Source organism: Ammodytes marinus (genome assembly GCF_949987685.1).
Source record: "Ammodytes marinus genome assembly, chromosome: 9".
In the NCBI taxonomy this organism is placed as follows: domain Eukaryota; kingdom Metazoa; phylum Chordata; class Actinopteri; order Uranoscopiformes; family Ammodytidae; genus Ammodytes; species Ammodytes marinus.
This window is the reverse complement of record NC_137213.1, coordinates 2,527,371-2,546,876: the sequence shown is the minus strand read 5'-3', so window position 1 is coordinate 2,546,876 and position 19,506 is coordinate 2,527,371. Positions and strand designations below refer to the sequence as shown.

General features: G+C 42.0%; 1 protein-coding gene across 2 annotated transcripts in view; it reads left to right on the top strand.

Annotated features, from left to right (window-relative positions):
- The first annotated feature begins 1,987 nt into the window (after positions 1-1,987).
- Positions 1,988-19,506, top strand: part of LOC307255154 (casein kinase I-like) — a 29,326-nt gene continuing 11,807 nt past the window's right edge. The window contains exons 1-8 of one of the 2 annotated variants that reach the window (XM_080033788.1): positions 1,988-2,109; positions 11,551-12,668; positions 14,603-14,672; positions 15,932-16,080; positions 16,187-16,421; positions 18,301-18,386; positions 18,549-18,633; positions 19,066-19,211. In XM_080033788.1, the coding sequence (XP_079889914.1) occupies positions 12,411-12,668; positions 14,603-14,672; positions 15,932-16,080; positions 16,187-16,421; positions 18,301-18,386; positions 18,549-18,633; positions 19,066-19,211 (1,029 nt within the window). In that variant the 5' untranslated portion in view covers positions 1,988-2,109; positions 11,551-12,410. Of the gene's footprint in view, positions 2,110-11,550; positions 12,669-14,602; positions 14,673-15,931; positions 16,081-16,186; positions 16,422-18,300; positions 18,387-18,548; positions 18,634-19,062; positions 19,212-19,506 lie in introns of both variants that reach the window. The other variant, XM_080033787.1, reaches the window with a different exon arrangement.

Genomic DNA, 19,506 nt, shown 5'->3' with positions numbered 1-19,506 from the left:
AGACAGGATGATCACCTCTGCATGTTTCAGCTGATGATGGCTGCTATAACCATAGCAAGATTCAAGAGGTTATTCCAGAAGAGATTCAAATGTTTTAGCCTCATAGCATAATTGCCTAAATCATATTTACTCTACTCTACTCTACTTTTGCTCTACATCTACTCTGTTCTACATCTACTCTACTCTACATCTACTTTACCCTACTCTATAACCCTTAAAATATGACTTAGGCAATTATGCTATTAGGCTAACCAAAAGTAGATGTAGAGTAGATGTAGAATAGAGTAGATGTAGAGTAAAAGTAGAGTAGAGTAAATAGGATTTAGGCAATTATGCTATGAGGCTAACGATGTGCACAACAATTACAGCAGCAGTCACCGGCAATGAAATTCCTAAGTCCCAGGCTCATCTCAACAATTCAATATAGAAGAAGAAAAGCACAAGTGAAGAAAGCCACAAATACACACAAAAATAGTGCAAGGACACAGTGCAGATAAAAAGTGTAGAGATAACTTGCACCGTATAAAGATGAAGTAGAGTAAAGTAAAGTTAAACTAAATGTAGACAAAATAGAATAGGCCTATACTGCACATGCAAATACAAAATACAAGTAATAACAACTGTAGTGAAATAGGATACTGCACATGTAATAGAATAATGTTACATTTCATTTTAAAAACACGTACACGCGAAAGGTTTTATGCTGACTGTAAAATCACTGTTAGGGAGCAGCACATACATTCAAGCCCGAAAACACACAGCAAAAGTGGTGAAGAAATTGTCAGCAAACAAACACATTAACGTTTGACAGGGGCCCAGCCAGAGACTTGACTTGAATCCAATTGAGAATCTGTGGAGCGAGCTAGATGGATGAATGGGCAAAAATACCAGTGGAGACATGCAAAAAGCTGGTCAGCAATTATAGGAAGCGTTTGATTGCTGTAATAGCCAATAAAGGCTTTTCTATCAATTTTTGAGAAGGGTATGAATCATTTTGGACATGCCAATTTTGGTTCAAATGTAAATAAAAGCTGATTTTTTTCCCCCTTGTGCAGTACATTACAGTCAACATTTAAGTCAAAATTTGCCAGGGGTATGAATAATTTCGGGCTTGACTTTATGAAAGATAATGGTGAGAAATCCACATGTGCAGCAGATAGTATAGCTGTAGAAAGCACACTAGTGTGAGCATTAGTGATCAGCAAAATGACAGGAAGTCCTTATTATTATCCGTCCAATCAAAAAGACAAATGCCACTTTATAAAGTAACCAGGCCTAACAAGGTAATGATAATACAATTGATAAGGTGTATACTTCTTGTATAGCCTACCTTGCAGTGGTTTTAATGTCACTGGTTAATGCCAAGCCAGCATAGGCCTATAGTCATATAATATTCCTTTGGAGAGTTATCATGGTTGGGCTACTCTTTCTAAAGACCCATGAGGGGTTAAGTCAAACATTTACAACAGTTAAATAAGAGGTAGCCTAGTGAATGATGAGTTTAAATGAAATGAAAGCATAGTCAAACTAGATGTCATTCAACAAGGAGTCATGCTCATTTGTTTCGTTCTGGATGTTTATGGCTCGTCAGCAAATAATTTGGTCCAAATGCTATTACATGTGATGACTTTATTGAATTAATGGATGCATGTTATATCCAATTTGTTTAGGCCTATGTGTCCTTAACATGGGGATGTAGTGCTTCCAACAATATTCAGAAAATATTGAAGGCATACAACAATATTCATCAAATATTGTATTTAAAAAAATATCAAATTAAATGTAGGCTACTAGGTTATTCGAGTGCAGTGAATACAACTTTTTGCCACAAATCAAAGTGTGCGTGACTCCCTTCCTCACACTGACACACTATACGCGCCAGAGACTGGAGATTTTCTATTTGTATTCTTCATAGCACTTTACGCTTTACCCCTTCCGTTCACCGTGCCGTACTTCTCCTCCTTTACGCAAATTGTGTTAGGGTCAGTGGCGAGGCTTTTCAGCTGGTTAGCCAAACATCCACAGAAAAAGAGATGAGCAGGAAAACCACACGAAGAAAACAATTCATTCCGAGCTAGGAAAATAGCGACGGAGAGAAAACCTGTCTAGGTACGTTAGCTCTTTTTTAAACTTCGCAAATTTTCGTGTGCTATAGTTGCAACCTATGTTTATGAATGAGTGTCTGTATGGGCAGAAATGTTGCGTTAGCCAACATTGGCTAGTTAGCTGGCTGGCTAACATGTTAGCCAACGTTAGCTTGTTAGGCTCCGTCTACGAGTTAGGCAGCTAGCTGTTGATGAGGTTCACTAACTGCCTTTTTCGCTGCTGTACGTTAATGTTGTTTTATTCCTTGACATTGCTTTAATTCATTTACTGCTGCATTATCTCCACTCTGACATTTCAAATGTGTTTCAATGAAGCTACCGTTGTCAAGCTACACTGAGGCCAAACACTCGCACACCAACTACTGTGGCCTAAACCTAACTTCCTGCGTTACCTAGCTCGATTGATAGTTTCGACGTGCATTAACACAATATTACTAGGTTTCCTAAAGAAGGCTTCCAGCAAAATTAGGATTGAGAGAACAGGCGTAAAGTTATCAACGTGAACAGTTGCTGCTCCCCGGGCGTTGAAATGTACAGCAGTCGTATATCGGCTAACATGAGCTCCATTGGCCAAACTCGAGCTCCTGTGGCCATACAGCTCCTTAACTTAAGGTAGCAGCTTTCTCTGTAGACATTTGAAATGGTGACAGCTTGCCACGGTTTTGACCTTGTTTTTACAATCATATCGCCCAACGTCATCATGTTCCGAGATGAGTAAGAGCCGGTGCAGCTTAGTTCATCATTGGAGTGTGGGTGGTGAGACAAGGCCAAGTTGATGATGCTAGATCTACTGTATTTCTCCTCAAATCTGACCAAGAGCTGCTGAGAGGAGCTTTCAATTAACAGAATGAGGATAAGGAAAGTCTTTATTGCCCTTTGGGGCCACCAGTTTTTCATGCACTTATAGCTAATTGTACTGCAAGGTGCCATTTATGCAACCATGGAATCCCATCAATCAATAGGGATACACATTTATCATTTTGTAAATACCATACCTCACACCATCAACAACAATGGTTGTGGGACATGGTGGACTGGAAAAGTAGAGACAGCATTTAAGGGAGTAAGTTAGCCATTTGATATAACATGACCATTATACACCAGTAGAGGAGAGAGTCATTTGTGAAAGGTCATACATTGACATTTATTGATAAGCTGTTTTACGGTTCTTTGACTTACGCCATTAATGTTATAGGACATCTGATGTGTGAGAACATGATCAGAAGTTAATAACCAGGAACGGCGCAGAGTATTTTTTTATCATGAATTTGTGATTTAATGAGTTTCAAGAACTAATAATGACAATCACGAGTAGTCTTGTAGGGTATACCATTACTGAAACAGCGGAGAGGTACGAATTGATTTTTTGGAGAGAGAAAAACAAAACAATCCCTTTTTTTTAAATTCTTCTTCTTTTAATGTGAATGCCTTGCCTCTGGAGCACAATGCTGTCAGTGTTGATGTTGCCTGATAAATTGAACAATAACATTGTTTCATAAATATGGGTCATTGCAGAACAGACATATTTCTAGTTCTAATAATTCCATACACATGGAGCCTCATTTAATTTTGGTCTAATCTCATTTTTAGTAGAGTTTCTGATATTTATTTATCATTGTATTTTTGTACAGACACCATTGGAACTCACCACCTGCTGATGTATCTCCCCTTCAGAACCAATGTATTAATGATTGTGTTAGCATCCTACAGTAAACACATTACTTAGGTGTGAAACTTGCTCATGGTTGTCTGTTTAAAAGAACAAACTTTACTCCATCAAAAACGGTGCATAGTCATCAGATTTTTCATTCAGTGTCTAAAATGGCATTTTTAAGAAACTGCGTCAGATTTGATCATCTTGTGTAGAAACTGTCTATACTCTTGTCCCAGTTGCTTAGTGATTGAGTTCAGGTGTGTATCCTGTGCTATGCTCTCATTGCTCTGTGTTGGTGTAGTAAACTGCTACTACTCAGGACCACATGCCATGGCACAAAACATGGCTGACAGTGATGAAGTTATAGATGCTTGGGGGAGTTGTAGAAAAAAAATCCGAAACAAGTTGAAATGGCTTCCTGGTGATATTTCATCATGTGTAAAGGAATGAGTGTCGATACCGATTGCCTGCATGTTTTTAAAAGAGGTTATAGTAGGAGAAAGTTAAACTTTGGAGATATCAGGCACAGGCGAAAAGCATATTCAAATGAATTTTTTTTTAATGACCAGCTTTGGTGCAGTAGGTGCATTCTTTACCAAAGACAGCAAGCTTGAACCATATGTTTGAGCTAAGGCCTCAAGTCTTTCATATTCTATTCATGCAAGAGTTGCAAACTCTCCTTTTAGCTGAGGCCAAAGATAGTGTGTGGGAGTGATGTTGCCGCTCTGCCGTGCATATACAGCATCAGCACAGATTTTTTTGCTGCGACTTGCTCAATCTTCCAGTGGCCTCTATGGGAGGGGATGTAATTAAAGGCCTAGGTCTATCTTCGGGCAGGGCAGAATGCCTCTTTAATGTTATTATGGAATGGGATTGTGGCAAGTCTTGTAACCCTGTTTGTTAAGTTTCAAACAGCCTCATTCCATTCGGGAGCCCACCACATTCACAACAAATGCAAGTTCTGGGGCTGAGAATTGAAGCAGCATGCCCTGTGCGGTTAAAGTTAGGGCTCACTCACACTAGGGCCGCGGCCCCGTGCCCGAGCTCATTTGCATACTAAAGTCTAGAATGTTTGGCTAGTGTGACCACGCCATCCGTATTCCAGCACGGAACAGCCCCTTGGCCACAGCACACTTGGGAGAGGTGTGCCGTGGCCAAAGTACAGATGCTAATGAGATGACACACGCCAGGGTTCGACATAACCAATGGCCCGCTGGCCCGGGTCCAGTAAGATCATATGCAGGGCAAGTTGATTGGCCAGTCACTGTCCCGACCGGGCCAGTCACTGTCCCGACCGGGCCAGTAACGGCCAATCACAGTTCAGTATCTTTTTGTAAACCACGTCATGGTTCATTGAAATGCGGGCTGAGAGTCATAATGAAAGCAGTGTTTATTTAAGACTCATTATAATATACATAATATATCTTATCTTTTTTAATGAAAGGCCAGTGGACATACTATGCGTGGGCGTTCAAGCGGGCGCACTCTCGCTCCGTTGGCAGAGCTGTAGGCCTACCCTCCGATCCGCTCCGCGAGCGGGACAATACCGAGAGAGCCAACTCAATATTAGGGATGTGAACGACTTATTAGGATCGCAAGTCAACAAATCAATCGACTTACTTTGCCCCCTTTTTCTTCCCACAGCAGAAGTTGAGGTGCAGAAAATAAAATTGAAAACTGCGCTTTTCCTATAGCTGCCGCCGTAATTTTACAGTATTTGCATCAAGGCGCTAATGGTAATACAAATGAGAGGCTTTATTTAACCGCTGTGAATGCGTCGCTGGTGAGTGTAATTGTGTCAGCTGTAGACAGAAACTAACGGGGGGAGGGCGGCTCACTGGACAGTCCCTTAGTCGCGCAGTTTGTTTGCCGGCATGGCTCTGTGTTTTAAGGCTCGAGACATTCAGATCGCGGAAGCCTTCCCCATTGACATCGCTAACGGGGAGAATATCCCCGGTTATTATTTTAGTAGTCAAACCGCGGAGTTCTTCCGAGCGGCGGCTCACTCGCTCACTGGCGAGATCTCACGGTGAAACGCTGCTTCGCTCGCACTAGGCATTGAGTGTTTCTAAGTTGATTTAACATCATAGTCTTAGACGAGCGTTTAACTTATGCTGCATATTTTGCACCGCACTGTTTTTCATCAATAGTTTGAAAAAATGGTCGCACACCGGACTCTTATGTGAAGCTGACACTTCATGCAGAAGTGACGCTCCTGCAGCGCACTCACGACCAGACGTGAACTCGCATTCAGTGACATCTCCCATTAAAAAAATAAATAAAACGGCATAACCCCCTGATTTTTGGATTTCAATTTTTAAAATCGACTTGAGCACGAGTGGAAAACATTCACATCCCTACTACTGCATATGCAGAAAGTGATAAACACTGCCTACCACACCTCTTATTTTTCCCAATGTTTGATCATGACTTCTGCAGGTGAACTATTCATTAAACTGCCCAAATTCAAGAATAAAAACACTCATCACAGGGTTCAACATTTTTTTCCTACTCGGATCCACTGGCCCCTTGTATATTTTCACTGGCCCTGCACACACTTTTTTTTCTTCATAATTTAGTGTCAATAATTATAATACCTGTATTAGAAAAATAACCAGATCTAATATATTATAAGATATTCCCTTTAGATTTGGTTATTTTTCTTTTAGTTAATTATATGAAATGTTGATATTGCTCATACACATAATATAAAACCAGGCAAACATATTGAATTAGAAGCCTACAACTGAAAGTATGTTGAAAGAGTGGGCCAGTATTTTAAAGTCCAATAGTTTGATGATTGTTTTTATTCTTGAATTTGGGCAGTTTAATGAGTAGTTCAGATTTTTTTAATAGGAGATTTCACCGTGTATGCGAGTTCACGTCTGGTCGTGAGCGCGCTGCAGGAGTGTCACTTCTCCATGAAGTGTCAGCTTCACATAAGAGTCCGGTGTGGGACCATTTTTTCAAACTATTGATAAAAAACAATGCAGTGCAAAATATGCAGCATAAGTTAAACGCTCGTCTAAGACTATGACGTTAAATCACCTTAGAAACACACAATGCCTTCGTCCGATCACGGCAGCGTTTCACCGTGTGACCTCGCCAGCGAGTGAGCCGCCGCGCAGATGAACTGTGGTTTGTGGCTAAAATAATAACCGGGGATATTCCCCCCGTTGAAAGGGGGCAAAGCAAGTCGATTGATTTGTCGACTCGCAGGCGGACGGTAGGCAGCTCTGCCAACGGAGGGAGAGTGCACCCGCTTGTTGCTCCGCCTGTCCGCCCACGCATCGGTTGTTTCATTAAAAAATATATTTTATATTAGGTTTATTATATTGAGTCTTAAATAAACACTGCTTTCATTCCGACTCTCAACGCGCATTTCAATGAACCATGATGTAGTCTACAAAAAGATACTGAACTGTGATTGGCCAGTCACTGGCCCGGGCGGGACAGTGACTGGCCAATCAACTTGCCCTGCATATGATTTTACTGGCCCCGGGCCATGCGTTATGTCGAACCCTGCATCAAACTACTGGAATTTGAAATACTGGCCCACTCCTTCCACATACTTTCAGTCGTAGGCTTCAAATTCAATATGTTTGCCAGGTTTTATATTATGAGTATGAGAAATATCAATATTTCATATCATTAACTAAAAGAAAAATAACAAAATCTAAAGGGAACTTCTATACTACTGTATTATAATTGTTGACACAAAATTACGAAAAAAAAAAGTGTGTACAGGGCCAGTGAAAATATACAAGGGGCCAGTAAAACTCGGATCCTCTGGCCTGACGGGCCAGTAGGAAAAAAAAGTTATGTTGAACCCTGCGCGTACACGCACGGATACGCAACCTGAGCTGGCTGATGTAGTCTATGCGCGACCCTTCTTCCCCAAAATAATGGTAAACAATGGCAGCAAGAGGTTCACGAGTGGGTTCCGGTGCGATCGCGAAGTGCAGAGTTTGCTAGAAATTTGGACCGGCGACAGTATTCAGTCGCAGCTGGATAAGACCCACAAAAATTTGGAGGTGTTTGGGGCAATCCGGGACTACTGTTGTTCTCCATTGTTGTTCTACTAATTCCAGCAGCGAGTACGCTTGGTGATGACGTATATCGTATTACGACGTGATGACGTACAGTGTTTCCCCTAGAATTTATTTTAGGCCCGGTGGTAAGAGCTGATAAAGAGTATGCGCGCCACGTGCGTACCAAATTTCTAGAAGAAATTGACCAAAACGAACCCCATTTGGGATGAGCCTCTGAGGGCATAGGGTTATACTTTCACATTCAGTATGTTTGTACATGTGGTGTTTCTCACAGGATTTTTAGATCCTGCTGGGTGAGAATGGACCTTCCAGGGGGGTCTGGGGGCATCCCCCTGCAGAAGAAACCTTATCCTTTTAACGTTAAATACATCAATCTGGTGCACTTTGAGAGGCGAAATCTGATTAATTCTGTGCTCTGTAAACAACTGTCATATGTCCTGCCTTGCTGCCAATAACTATTTTCTGTAATAATTTGGAGACACAAGCCATGTAAACTATTGAAGAAAAACACGTGGATTTCAATTAAAAACAATAAACACCAAGATCTAATATAGACAGGTCCTGTCTAGTACTCATTTCTGGAATAATCTGAATCACCTCACCTTGAAGCTCGCCTATTGAAAAATGTTCTTTATTTTTTTTTATGCAAATAGCCTTGTTGAAAATAAATGAATTAACATAGGCTACACATCATGATTAGCCTATCAACATGTGTGCTACATAAGGCAACTTCCCTATTCCGACCATTATATTTCATCTAGCCTATTTCTCAATTTAAAACATAAAAATAAAGTAGGCCTAGCATTGAAAATACAAAGAAATAAAGCTTGTAGGCCTAATATGGCCTGCTGTTTTCAAGATAACTTAACAGTTAAAGCAATAAATTAATTAATATGTCCCCTGAAAATAAATGAATGCTTTTCTGAGAAGAATGCCAAAGGCAGTAGCGGTGTGGCACTTCTGTAAACTTACTGAAACGAGTGCATGCCGTTTTTTCTGCGCTGTCTCTGCTGTTGATACAGATTGGTTGTGTTGCCACGGCAACGTAGCAATTTTAACTTTCTAAGTTTTGCTCAGCACTTTTTCCTGTTCAACGTCCCTGTTACTGAGTCCTTAATATCTCCATAGAGCAGGCGCTGGTTTTATTTTCGCCACTAGTTCAGCGTTTGCTTGCTAGTCATGCTCCTGCTCATTGGCTTCCGTGTCAAAAAGTGCACACCGAATGCACACGCACATCGCGCCGCGCGCAGAACACACACGCGCAGACACACAGATGATGATGGGATGATCAAACAAGAGTTTGTGAAGACAGGCGCACACGAGGGGTAGACCGACAGTGCCGCGCAGACGCTCGCAAATGATTATTACGGAATTAATGGAAAATTTAATTAAGAAAAAAATAATAATTTTTTTTAAGTCAGGCTGCTGTTGGCCTGGCGGGGGGTCCCGCCAGGCCTGTATAATGGTAGGGGAAACACTGACGTATGTATGAAGGAGCAATTGTGCCCGGGCCGCTGCCTTTAGTAGCAGTGTGACCACGGGCCAGTGGGGGAGTGGGGAGGGAGGGAGGGGGGATCCTCCTGCAGCACGGAACAGGCAAACTTGCCTAGTGTGAGTGCGCCCTTATTGTCACACACAAAGCTCAGAAAGTCTTTCTGGATCTTGAATACTGTGTCAGTAACAGCCATTTTTTATTTGACATGCATTCAACACAACTGATATTGGCTCTGAAATATCTTGAGTGGGGAACTTCTTGTTATGTGGTTTGATAATTAGAGAGATCATATTTGACCAGACTAAGGTGTTGACTGAAGTAGAGCTGGTTTTGGAGTATTTTTTGGAGGATTTCAGGATAACCCAATCAAAGAGTGAGCATTGTCCCATTCTGCTGATATCTCACAGCTGACATGTGGCCCTTCCTCACAGGGGACTCGGAGGTCACGTTATTCCTGTTAACGACATCAGGGGAGATGTGTGGACATACTAAGCATTGTCCACTATTCCCAGACATTTCCTCCTCACTGGTATTGTGTCCATTATGTCACTATCATGAGTTAAGCAGTGATCATGAATATCATTAAAGGCCTACTTCACCGGTTGGAATATGAAGGTGTATTGAACTCGGAGATCCTATGAAGTATAAATGTGCAAAGAAAATTGAAATCGGATCATCCTAGCCTGAGAAAAGGCAGAAAGTGTTTTATGGTCTCACTGTCTAACCCTACATTTCTCTTTCTGTGATGTCACAGAAAGAGAAATGTTGGGTTACTGAAGCCTCCGCTGCAGCAGCGGTATTCCAACCACTAGCACATAAGTGTATGGTGTGTCCATGGTCCACTCCACAGTCTGAAAAAGTTGTGGATGAACGACTCCCAAAACATTTAGGCAGCAACCAGTTTAATTTAGCCTTAATACTAATTTATTTTATAGCCTATGTTGTTTTATGGTTTTGTTTTTAAATAAAAAAGGAAGTTCCAATTATGTTTGTGTGTATGCTGTTATGGGTGGGTGGGATCTACATTGTTGTCTATTTGCAGTTGCACTGAATTGAAAATTATGATATTTTAGAAGAAATACACTGAATTACAAGAGTGTAGAGAATGGGTGTGAAAAGAGCATTACAATGAGAAAAAATAATGGGACAAAAAGAAATCAAGGGACATTTAGGCTAGAATAGATAAAAATGTGATTAATCGCGAGTTAACTATGACATTAATGCGATTAATCGCGATTAAATATTTTAATCGTTTGACAGCACTAATTTATACAGTACATCTATATTGGGTTCAAAACATTTTTTTTTTTAATTTATTACTTTTTAATAAACCTTAGAAAACCAGCATATACATGCCGTGTCTTAGTTGGATCAATAGATAATAACCTAATACAAACACATAGGTAGCTAGTTGTAGCATGGAAACAAGTCGAGAAAGGGAAGGTCCAGAGGATGTGAGCGGAGGAGAGGTGGAGATAGATTGATTGTAAAAGCAAAATAATGGAGTGCAGAGGAAAGAGAGGAGAGAAGGGAAGGAACTGGAGTAGCCTGGATGGGTGTTATTATTAGAAGAGGAAATCAGAAACGCTAAGAGAACGTGTGGCCGTCCTTCTGGAGGAAGATCTGCCCTAGTTTCCTGTCACAAAGGCCAAATGATGTCACCTGCTTGCACTTCTGGATGTTAAAATGTAAACTTCTAAAATACTTTGTGCAAAGTCATCCATTTGGAAATGAGAGGAATCGCTTACTGACCTCCCAAACATAACTAAATAACTGTCTTCTTCACCATAATGTTTCTCTCTTTTGTTTCATTGCTGCAATTTTAGTTGCTGGTCATTACGATAGCTTATTTGCTACACATTATCTGATGTAGACACACTACACTCTCTAGCTCTCTCTACTTAATCTGACATCAGCAATAGGAAACCTAGTCATCTAAATTATTATTATGAATGTACAATTATAATATTTTTCCTTTTTAAATTCTGTGTGATTCCTCTTCAGGGCTTAGTCATCTCATTTCTTCTAAAATAATTTTTTTTTTCCTCAAAAGGCCAGAGTTTATGGGCTCTGGAAGTAATTTTTACTTTTATTTTGGAGGTAAAATGGCTTAGAAAGCCCGACAGGGATAATGTTTGCTATCTGTAAGTGATGTGCTCTACATACAAAGTTCAAATATGGTCATGTTTTCATGAAATATTTTGAATGGAACTCAAATGATTATTTTTCTCAATGTATTTTCAGGTGATCCATTGAAAGCCAGCCACACATCCCCGGGCCACAAGCTTGACCTGCTGTTCTACAGGACCATGCAGTTGTTTGATTAATGACCAGCCTTTGTGTGACAGTGAACCAGTTCAGAGGTCTAGCAATGATAGGAAAACATTGCTCTAAAACCAATTAACTAAGACATACGGCAATACATCAAGCGACTGAAGTACTTCAACAGTCCTGAATGTTAGATGTAAAGAAGAGGAACCTCTGATCTCCTTTTGGTTTAGTAGTTAAACTGGGCACGCTCCTGCTGTCAAATTCTGCACTGGGCTTGGGTGTATGGGTGTATGAGCTGACTGCAGGCTGTTGTCATGGTGGACTGGTATGTCTGAGCCTGAAGCTAACGTAGCTTCCCAGTTTCATATAGCATGCTAGCATATGGCTAGCCACGTATGGTGACAGATCCAGGCCATTATCCTCCTCCCCTCCATCACAGTCTCTGGCCCCTACAAGGGGGTGGAAAACGAGTTGGTAGTGGTTCCCCCTCACCCCGTCATCTTTTCATTTCTCTTCATTTACTCAGCTAACCATCCACCCAACAGCTATAAGCTTCCACTCTCGCCTTGCCTACATCCATTTTCTATAATAGGAAGCACTCGCTAAGCTTTGGTGCTCTGATCTCACATCTCTCCCACTTCACCCTACATTGCCACAGCTCAGTCCCTGCCTTGTATAAAGTCAAACGACAACCCCAGCTTATTTGACATCTTGGCACGCTTAGACTACCCTAACGTCACACTCAGGCCTCTAAGGCAGTTGTTTTGGTAGTTGTTTTTTTTTGGTTGCATGGAATCGGCTTAACCGTGGAGAGGCCAGGCTACCACAAACTGATGGACTTTGACAAGCGAGGAGTAGGGGGAGGAGGAGGAGGCGGAGGAGGGGGGAAGGCAGAGACAGAGGAGGGGAAGAGGATGTCTGGGAAGACGGGCAGTCGATCGGGCCACGGCAGCCGCAGTGCTGGCTCCAACTCCGGGGTCCTGATGGTCGGACCAAACTTCAGGGTCGGAAAGAAGATCGGCTGTGGGAACTTTGGAGAACTGCGACTGGGCAAGAACCTGTACACCAATGAATACGTCGCTATCAAACTGGTAAAAGAAAAATGATAATACTGTATGCAGTTGATAGTTTAGGAGGGCAACACACTACATTTATTTTGGACAATTGAGTCACACTTGAAAGGGAGTGAAAACTTTCAAATCGTACTTAAACCATGATATAACAAGAGCATGATTATGACTATGCTGAATATGGCAGTGTTGCCTGAAAAATTTGAATTTTGACTAATAGGTCACGATGCAAATGCACTTTTCCAACAGACATGGGTGCCATTAGTGTTAATAGAGACTCCCAAAGTATGAAAAACAACAACCCTCTCTCTTTCTCTCCACCTCCACCTTTCTGAAAATTTGTGTTCAAAATCCCCACTCAGAATGCTCTTCCCTAGTGATGTCAAAAGGGGAGAATCCATTCCCCCTCATTACCAACCTAATTTAACACTCCCTCCGCCTGTGATAAGCCACACCCCCAGATACCCCTGACTCTAACTGTCAGTTATGCCTCGTTTCCACTGAGTAGAGCGGGTCGGGGTTCGAGCGGCTCAGAGCGGGACAGCTCGCTTTTAAGAATCCCGGTGGTGTTTCCACCGCTGACCCTACCCTTACTGGTAGGGCGGGGTTTAGGCTGGACTGCGATAGCCGGCGCCAGAATGTGGGTCAAACTATCTGGCTGTGGAACAACTGTGGTCAAGCCAGCGGTCTCTCGTTTTTGCTTTGCCAAACCGGCCATTTATATATTAATGAGATTCAGACCAGCAGTTAGATTCAAACCCGCATTAAGACCCAGGGACAATCGGAGCAGACTAGGCTTTTTGGAAAGCGGGGCTTAAATAGACCGGCTCTAAAATGGAGCCTTTCAGACAGAGGCTGAAAAGACGAGATTCAGCCATGGCACTGTGAGAAATTTAAAGGTTTTTTTGGACACTACACCATCAAAGAATAGATTTAGAACCTGCAAAATATTTGACCTCTAATGTTCTTGTGAACCGACAAGTATGACTATTTATACCTTGACATGTTTCAAATGATAGCATTCCTGCAGTCTTCTTCAAAACACAGCAACATGTGACGCTTCTAAAGAATACTGAAGGAATTTTAGCAGTCGAAACATGTCAAGGTATAAATAGTTATACTAGCCTGTTTACAAGAGCACCTATTATGCTATATATCAGGTTCAGATTTGTATTTTGTGACTTTAATAGACAATGGTTTTCATGGTGTAGTGTCAAAAATCCCTTTTTGTTTCTCACTCTGGCATTGCTGCATTACGTCTCATTGCCTCCTTCTGTTTAGAGCCTAAACAGAACTCTCTTTAAGACCCCCCCGTCCGCCCTCTGCTCTGATTGGCCAGGTTCCCTCGTGGCATCACCAGGGAGCGCCTGCCAGCTTCAAACTGTCTAGCATCAGCTACTGCAGGAGCGCAACACTGTGTTTAGCTTCATTTATACACAAATATCGGCAACATAACGGCTTCTTAACCCCAAACTTCAAAACTGATCTGAAATAAGCATCATTGGCATCAAGATTACAAGTTTCCCGTACGTTATCTTCAGGTGTATACTGCTATTCATATGTAAAGAGAGAAAAGCAGAGGCTGCGTGTTCCCACCCCGAGTGTGAGGGGGAGGGGCTGAGCATGTCCATGTAGAGAAGTCTGTTTTTTTGAAGTCGTCAAATCAAGGAAATTCGAAAAAAAAAATCGCCAACAGTGACCGACACCCTAATGTTCAGAGCTGTGCAGAGCCAACCCACGGCTAAATGTATGTTTATCATTATTTGGTATCATTTAGCATGACTGTATAACATTACAACACCATTTATAGGTCAGAAAAGCATAATAGGTGCTCTTTGAGTTAATTACATAATCAGCCTCTACCTTTTTTGTACTATTCTGAATTTTGTTTTAAGCATTTAACAACCTGGTGTATGACAGAGCTGTTCTTATTCTAACATAATCCTCTTGTGTAGGAGCCTATCAAGTCGCGGGCCCCACAGCTCCACCTAGAATATCGATTCTACAAACAGCTGGGAAGTTCAGGTGAGAACCAACATCTCTCGTCTTATTTTTTGAGAATGGGTCAGCTTTTAATAGAAGGATTTGCATGGGACCAGCATTTTTTGAAGAGGTTAGTCGTGTGTAGCACATACACTAATGCCATAACTAGCTATAAGACCTTCAAAACTTTCTTCCTTTGCCATCATTTCTCAGAGAGAAGTGCAATTATCTGCATTATTTGCAGCCTGTGTTACTGCCAGCCCTACTTTTGTCTGTGGGGGCATGTTCTACCTCTTTGTTGCCATATTTTCACATTTTCTATCCACTGTAACACGTAGGAGGTTTGTGCAATCCCCTATTGTGCCTACACCCACATTAACCAGTATGGGTTGTTAGAGCAGTCACAAACATTAAAAACACTTAATGGGTTTACCACTTGACAAAATGATGTTCATTGGCACACATGACCAAGCCAGATAAACGTGTGTGTTTTGTAGATGGGATGTGCCCTTTGTAGTTCACAGAGCCCAACATGCAGTCACTGTAGTGTTGTGTGTAAATCGCAAGATATAGACTTAAAGACCTACTTCACCGGTGGGAATATGAAGCTGTATTGAACTCTGAGATCCTATGTAGTATAAATGTGCAAACATTTTTGAAATCGGTTCATCCTAGCCTGAGAAAAGGCAGAAAGAGTGTTTTATGGTCTCACTGTCTAACCCTACATTTTACAGATGTGACATCACTTCTGTTAAAATGTAGGGTTAGGAATACCAGGACAGCTGGCCCAAGGGAAGTCTGAGGCAAGACTGAGGGAAGTAAATCCGCATTCATTATATTGTAATAGCGATTTTATAATGATAGAACGCCAGTTCCGTATGGGTGAAGTATTCCTTTAATGTGATCAAATTTGCCTTTGGTTATACCTTGGAGTATCATCTTCAAATGTACCTGTGGTCAATTAAAAACGGGTTGACAACATGCAAAACAGTTTGTCTATAAGTTATTCAAAGTTTAAAAAGCATCTCTGTACTATATTAATTGTAGCAGTGAATGCAGCATAATGACTTGTTTTGGTCTGGAAGATTTTAGGACATGGACTTTGACATGTGTTGTTGACTTGGAACTCCTCTCTGTTATAAGATATCTGTATCATGAACTTGATGTCCAGCTCTATATTGAATTGTGGGCCGACTGTATTTAGTTAAACTGCTGTCTGTAGGACATGACACTCATGATGCAATGATGATTGTAGTGTGATGAATATATATTGTGCATTCTTTCTTTGTGTGTTGATCCAGAGGGTGTACCCCAGGTGTTTTACTTTGGACCATGTGGTAAATACAACGCCATGGTCCTAGAGCTACTGGGACCCAGCTTAGAAGATCTGTTTGACCTCTGTGACCGGACCTTTTCTCTAAAGACCGTGCTCATGATAGCCATACAGCTGGTAGGACAGAAGAATGGATTTAACTTTTTATTTTATTTTGTACAGTTTTATTGTTGAATTACTTAGCGTCGCCTTTTTCTTCTTCTTCTTTCCTCCGTCCCTTTAGATAACCCGTATGGAGTTTGTCCACACCAGAAGCCTGATCTATCGAGACGTCAAGCCCGAGAACTTCCTGGTGGGCCGGCCCGGCTCCAAACGCCAACACACCATCCACATCATAGACTTTGGCCTGGCCAAGGAGTACATTGACCCAGAGACCAAGAAACACATCCCCTACAGAGAACACAAGAGTCTGACTGGCACTGCTAGATATATGAGCATCAATACACACCTGGGCAAAGGTGAGCCGCTCCATCACACATGACATATAGCTAGTACTACAAAGAAAATAAATACTGTTGGAGGGATCACATTTTCCAGCTAATCTTCTTAGACTGCCACTCCTGATGCGCCCTATGGCCTGGTTTCTACTGAGCGATACAGTTTGATTTGATTCAATTTATTTCAGACATATCAACATACAAAACAAAATGAAAAGCATGGAAATACAATAAACAAAAATTATGTTTTCACAAAAAAAAAAATAAAGAAAACAAATGATCTGTATTGCTGAGATATGCCTGAAAAGGAGCAGGAAGAAGTATACACTTATTTAATCCTACCCCTTTTCCATAGTAAAAAAATAAGTTAAGTTAAGCTCTGTTTCCACCGAGCAGAGCGACTCGGGTCAGTGCGGCTCAGATTGGGTCAGCTCTGTTAAGGTGCGGCCACACCAAACGCGTTGGGTGCAGCACCTAATCTGGCAAGTAGCCTACATTACCCTACCTGGCTGTGACAGGGGACCATGGCTGGCGTAGATATAAACACCGGTGCTTCGCTGTACTTGTCGTGAAAGTTCCCCGGACTTAGCCGTTATGTTTGGGTTCATTATATGGAGGTGGTAGCCACACACAACCATGTGAGTTAACTAATGCTATCCGACCGGTGCCAACTTGTTTATCGGCTAAAGCACAGCCGCACATATTCACTGAATTAACCAGGAAGCCCATTCTCCTGGCTCACTTTCCTAACGTCTTCTAACCCCGAGCGGCTTCATACAGCAACAGCCAGCCGCAAATACATTTCCTCCTCGGTGTTTCTCAGCCTCTGTACGCTGTCCTCCCACCGTGCCGATGTCCGTGACGTCGGGTCATTCTCCAATCTGATTGGCTATCGCGGCTAAGCGTCACGCGTTGGAGCGTAACAACGCACCGCTTTACTGCTAGTAAGGCATCAACGCGCCTATACCAATAGTTCCCTATGCAAAAATGGCGATTTTCTACGCCTCTACCGCGCCTAACGCGTTTGGTGTGGCCGCACCTTTACACTAGATCTGGCCGTCAGAATATGGTTCAAAGTATCGGGCCGTGGAGCGACTGCAGTCAAGCCAGCCGTCTTCTCGTTTTTGCTTGGTCAAACCAGCCGTTCCTTTATTTAAAGTCCCCCAGCAACAGGACACAGTGTAGCCCACTGATCAATTACATGAAGAGGAAAAACACCACACAAAAAACAGAAACTGCATTTTTCACTAAACACAAGACTCTTCACTCCTGCCGAGGTGACTACTTGTTCAGCTGTTCTTGCAGCTTGTTCTCGACTCATCACCCGGGCCGAACTTTCATCTCGCAGCTTGTCCGAGAACTATTGTGTGATTGGTCAGTCTGAAGTCAATGAGGAAAGCGAAGTGCCCGTTTTTAAAGAAATAAGGAAGTAGTTGTAGAAAGTCAGCGGTGTTTTTTGTCAGTTACCATGGTAACAATGGTGGGCGGGGCCTACCAGGAGTTTGGCACTTGAGTTCTCCTGAAGTGTGAATGTCAGACCAGAAAGAACTTCTCGCAGCTCTGTCAGCGAGAAGTTTGTTCTTTGTTCTCGCGGAGTATGTAACAGGCTTAAGGGTGCTGTCTGCAGTGGAAACACAAGACAGATCTAGGGTTATTGTGCCCAACCGGACTGTGCTGCTCAGTGGAAACAAAATATTTACAATCCATTGGTTCTGTTCTGAACAGAATCAATGGATCTAAGCAACACGTTCCTGAATATTTTCATGGGCCTGCCACATAGGGAAAGTACCAAACTTTACCATTGAGAAATAGTTGGTGACCATATGGTTTAGGTATGATAAAGAAGCCAGAGTATGGTGGTGTTCTAAGTACTAGCCTCTGTTGTTGTGTGTTTCTCCAGAGCAAAGCAGACGGGACGACCTGGAAGCTCTAGGCCACATGTTCATGTACTTCCTGAGAGGCAGCCTTCCCTGGCAGGGACTCAAGGTGAGGGGACACACAGCGCAACCCTCCACTGTCTCCTTTAGTCCAATTAGCTTTGGTTTTTTTCCTCTTTACTTTCAAGGGAAGACATGGGCCCTAAGTTTTCCTAAATCCATCTTTTACCTTCCATGAACACATTTCCCTCTGTCTCTCTCTTGTCATTAGGCTGACACTCTGAAAGAACGCTATCAAAAGATAGGAGACACCAAGAGAGACACGCCAATAGAGGTCCTCTGTGAAAACTTTCCAGGTTTGTATACACACAGTTACACACCAACACGCGGGGGGGGGGGGGGGTGAAGAAATCCATTCATGCGATTCCTATCTTTTGATATTTTGAATCGATTTATAATTAGCAATGATCTTGCTTCTTTTAATTTAAATTTTTTTAAATGTTAATTCTTATTTTTATATATGTATTTCACTGCCGCCGGTAATTTGCATCAAATCAAGGATTTTTAACTGGGAATTGATTTTGAATTGATTTGTGGGATTCCAAAAGATTCACACCCCTGCAACACACACACTCGCACAAAAGCTGTGTTTCTGTGCGACTGTTGAATATTTTGCTCAGGCTAGCATATGTTGATCAAATTTTGTATGTCTCTGTGTATGAATCTGTGTGTTCGGTGCTTGTGTGTGTGTGTGTGTGTGTTGTGCGCCTGTGTGTATGCAACAGAAGAGATGGCCACCTACCTGCGGTATGTGCGTCGGTTGGACTTCTTCGAGAAGCCGGACTACGACTACCTGAGGAAACTCTTCACAGACCTCTTTGACAGAAACGGATACATCTTTGACTACCAGTACGACTGGACCGGAAAGCCACTGGTTAGTGTGTGTGTGTGTGTGTGTGTGTGTGTGTGTGTGTGTGTGTAGGCCTGTCACGATAACAATTTTTTCTGTGCGATTAATTGCCCCAGAAATGATTGCGATAAGCGATAATATTGCCGTTTTGAGACCATTTTCAACAAAAATAATGATAATGGCATAATAGTGCAAGTACACCCTTTCGAAGATCAATAAACTTTCATTTTTAAAGAACACTGGAACTGGACGTCTGGAAGACATTTAAAATATCCAGAATAAATTAACAAAACAACCAAAAACAATAAATAAAATTGAC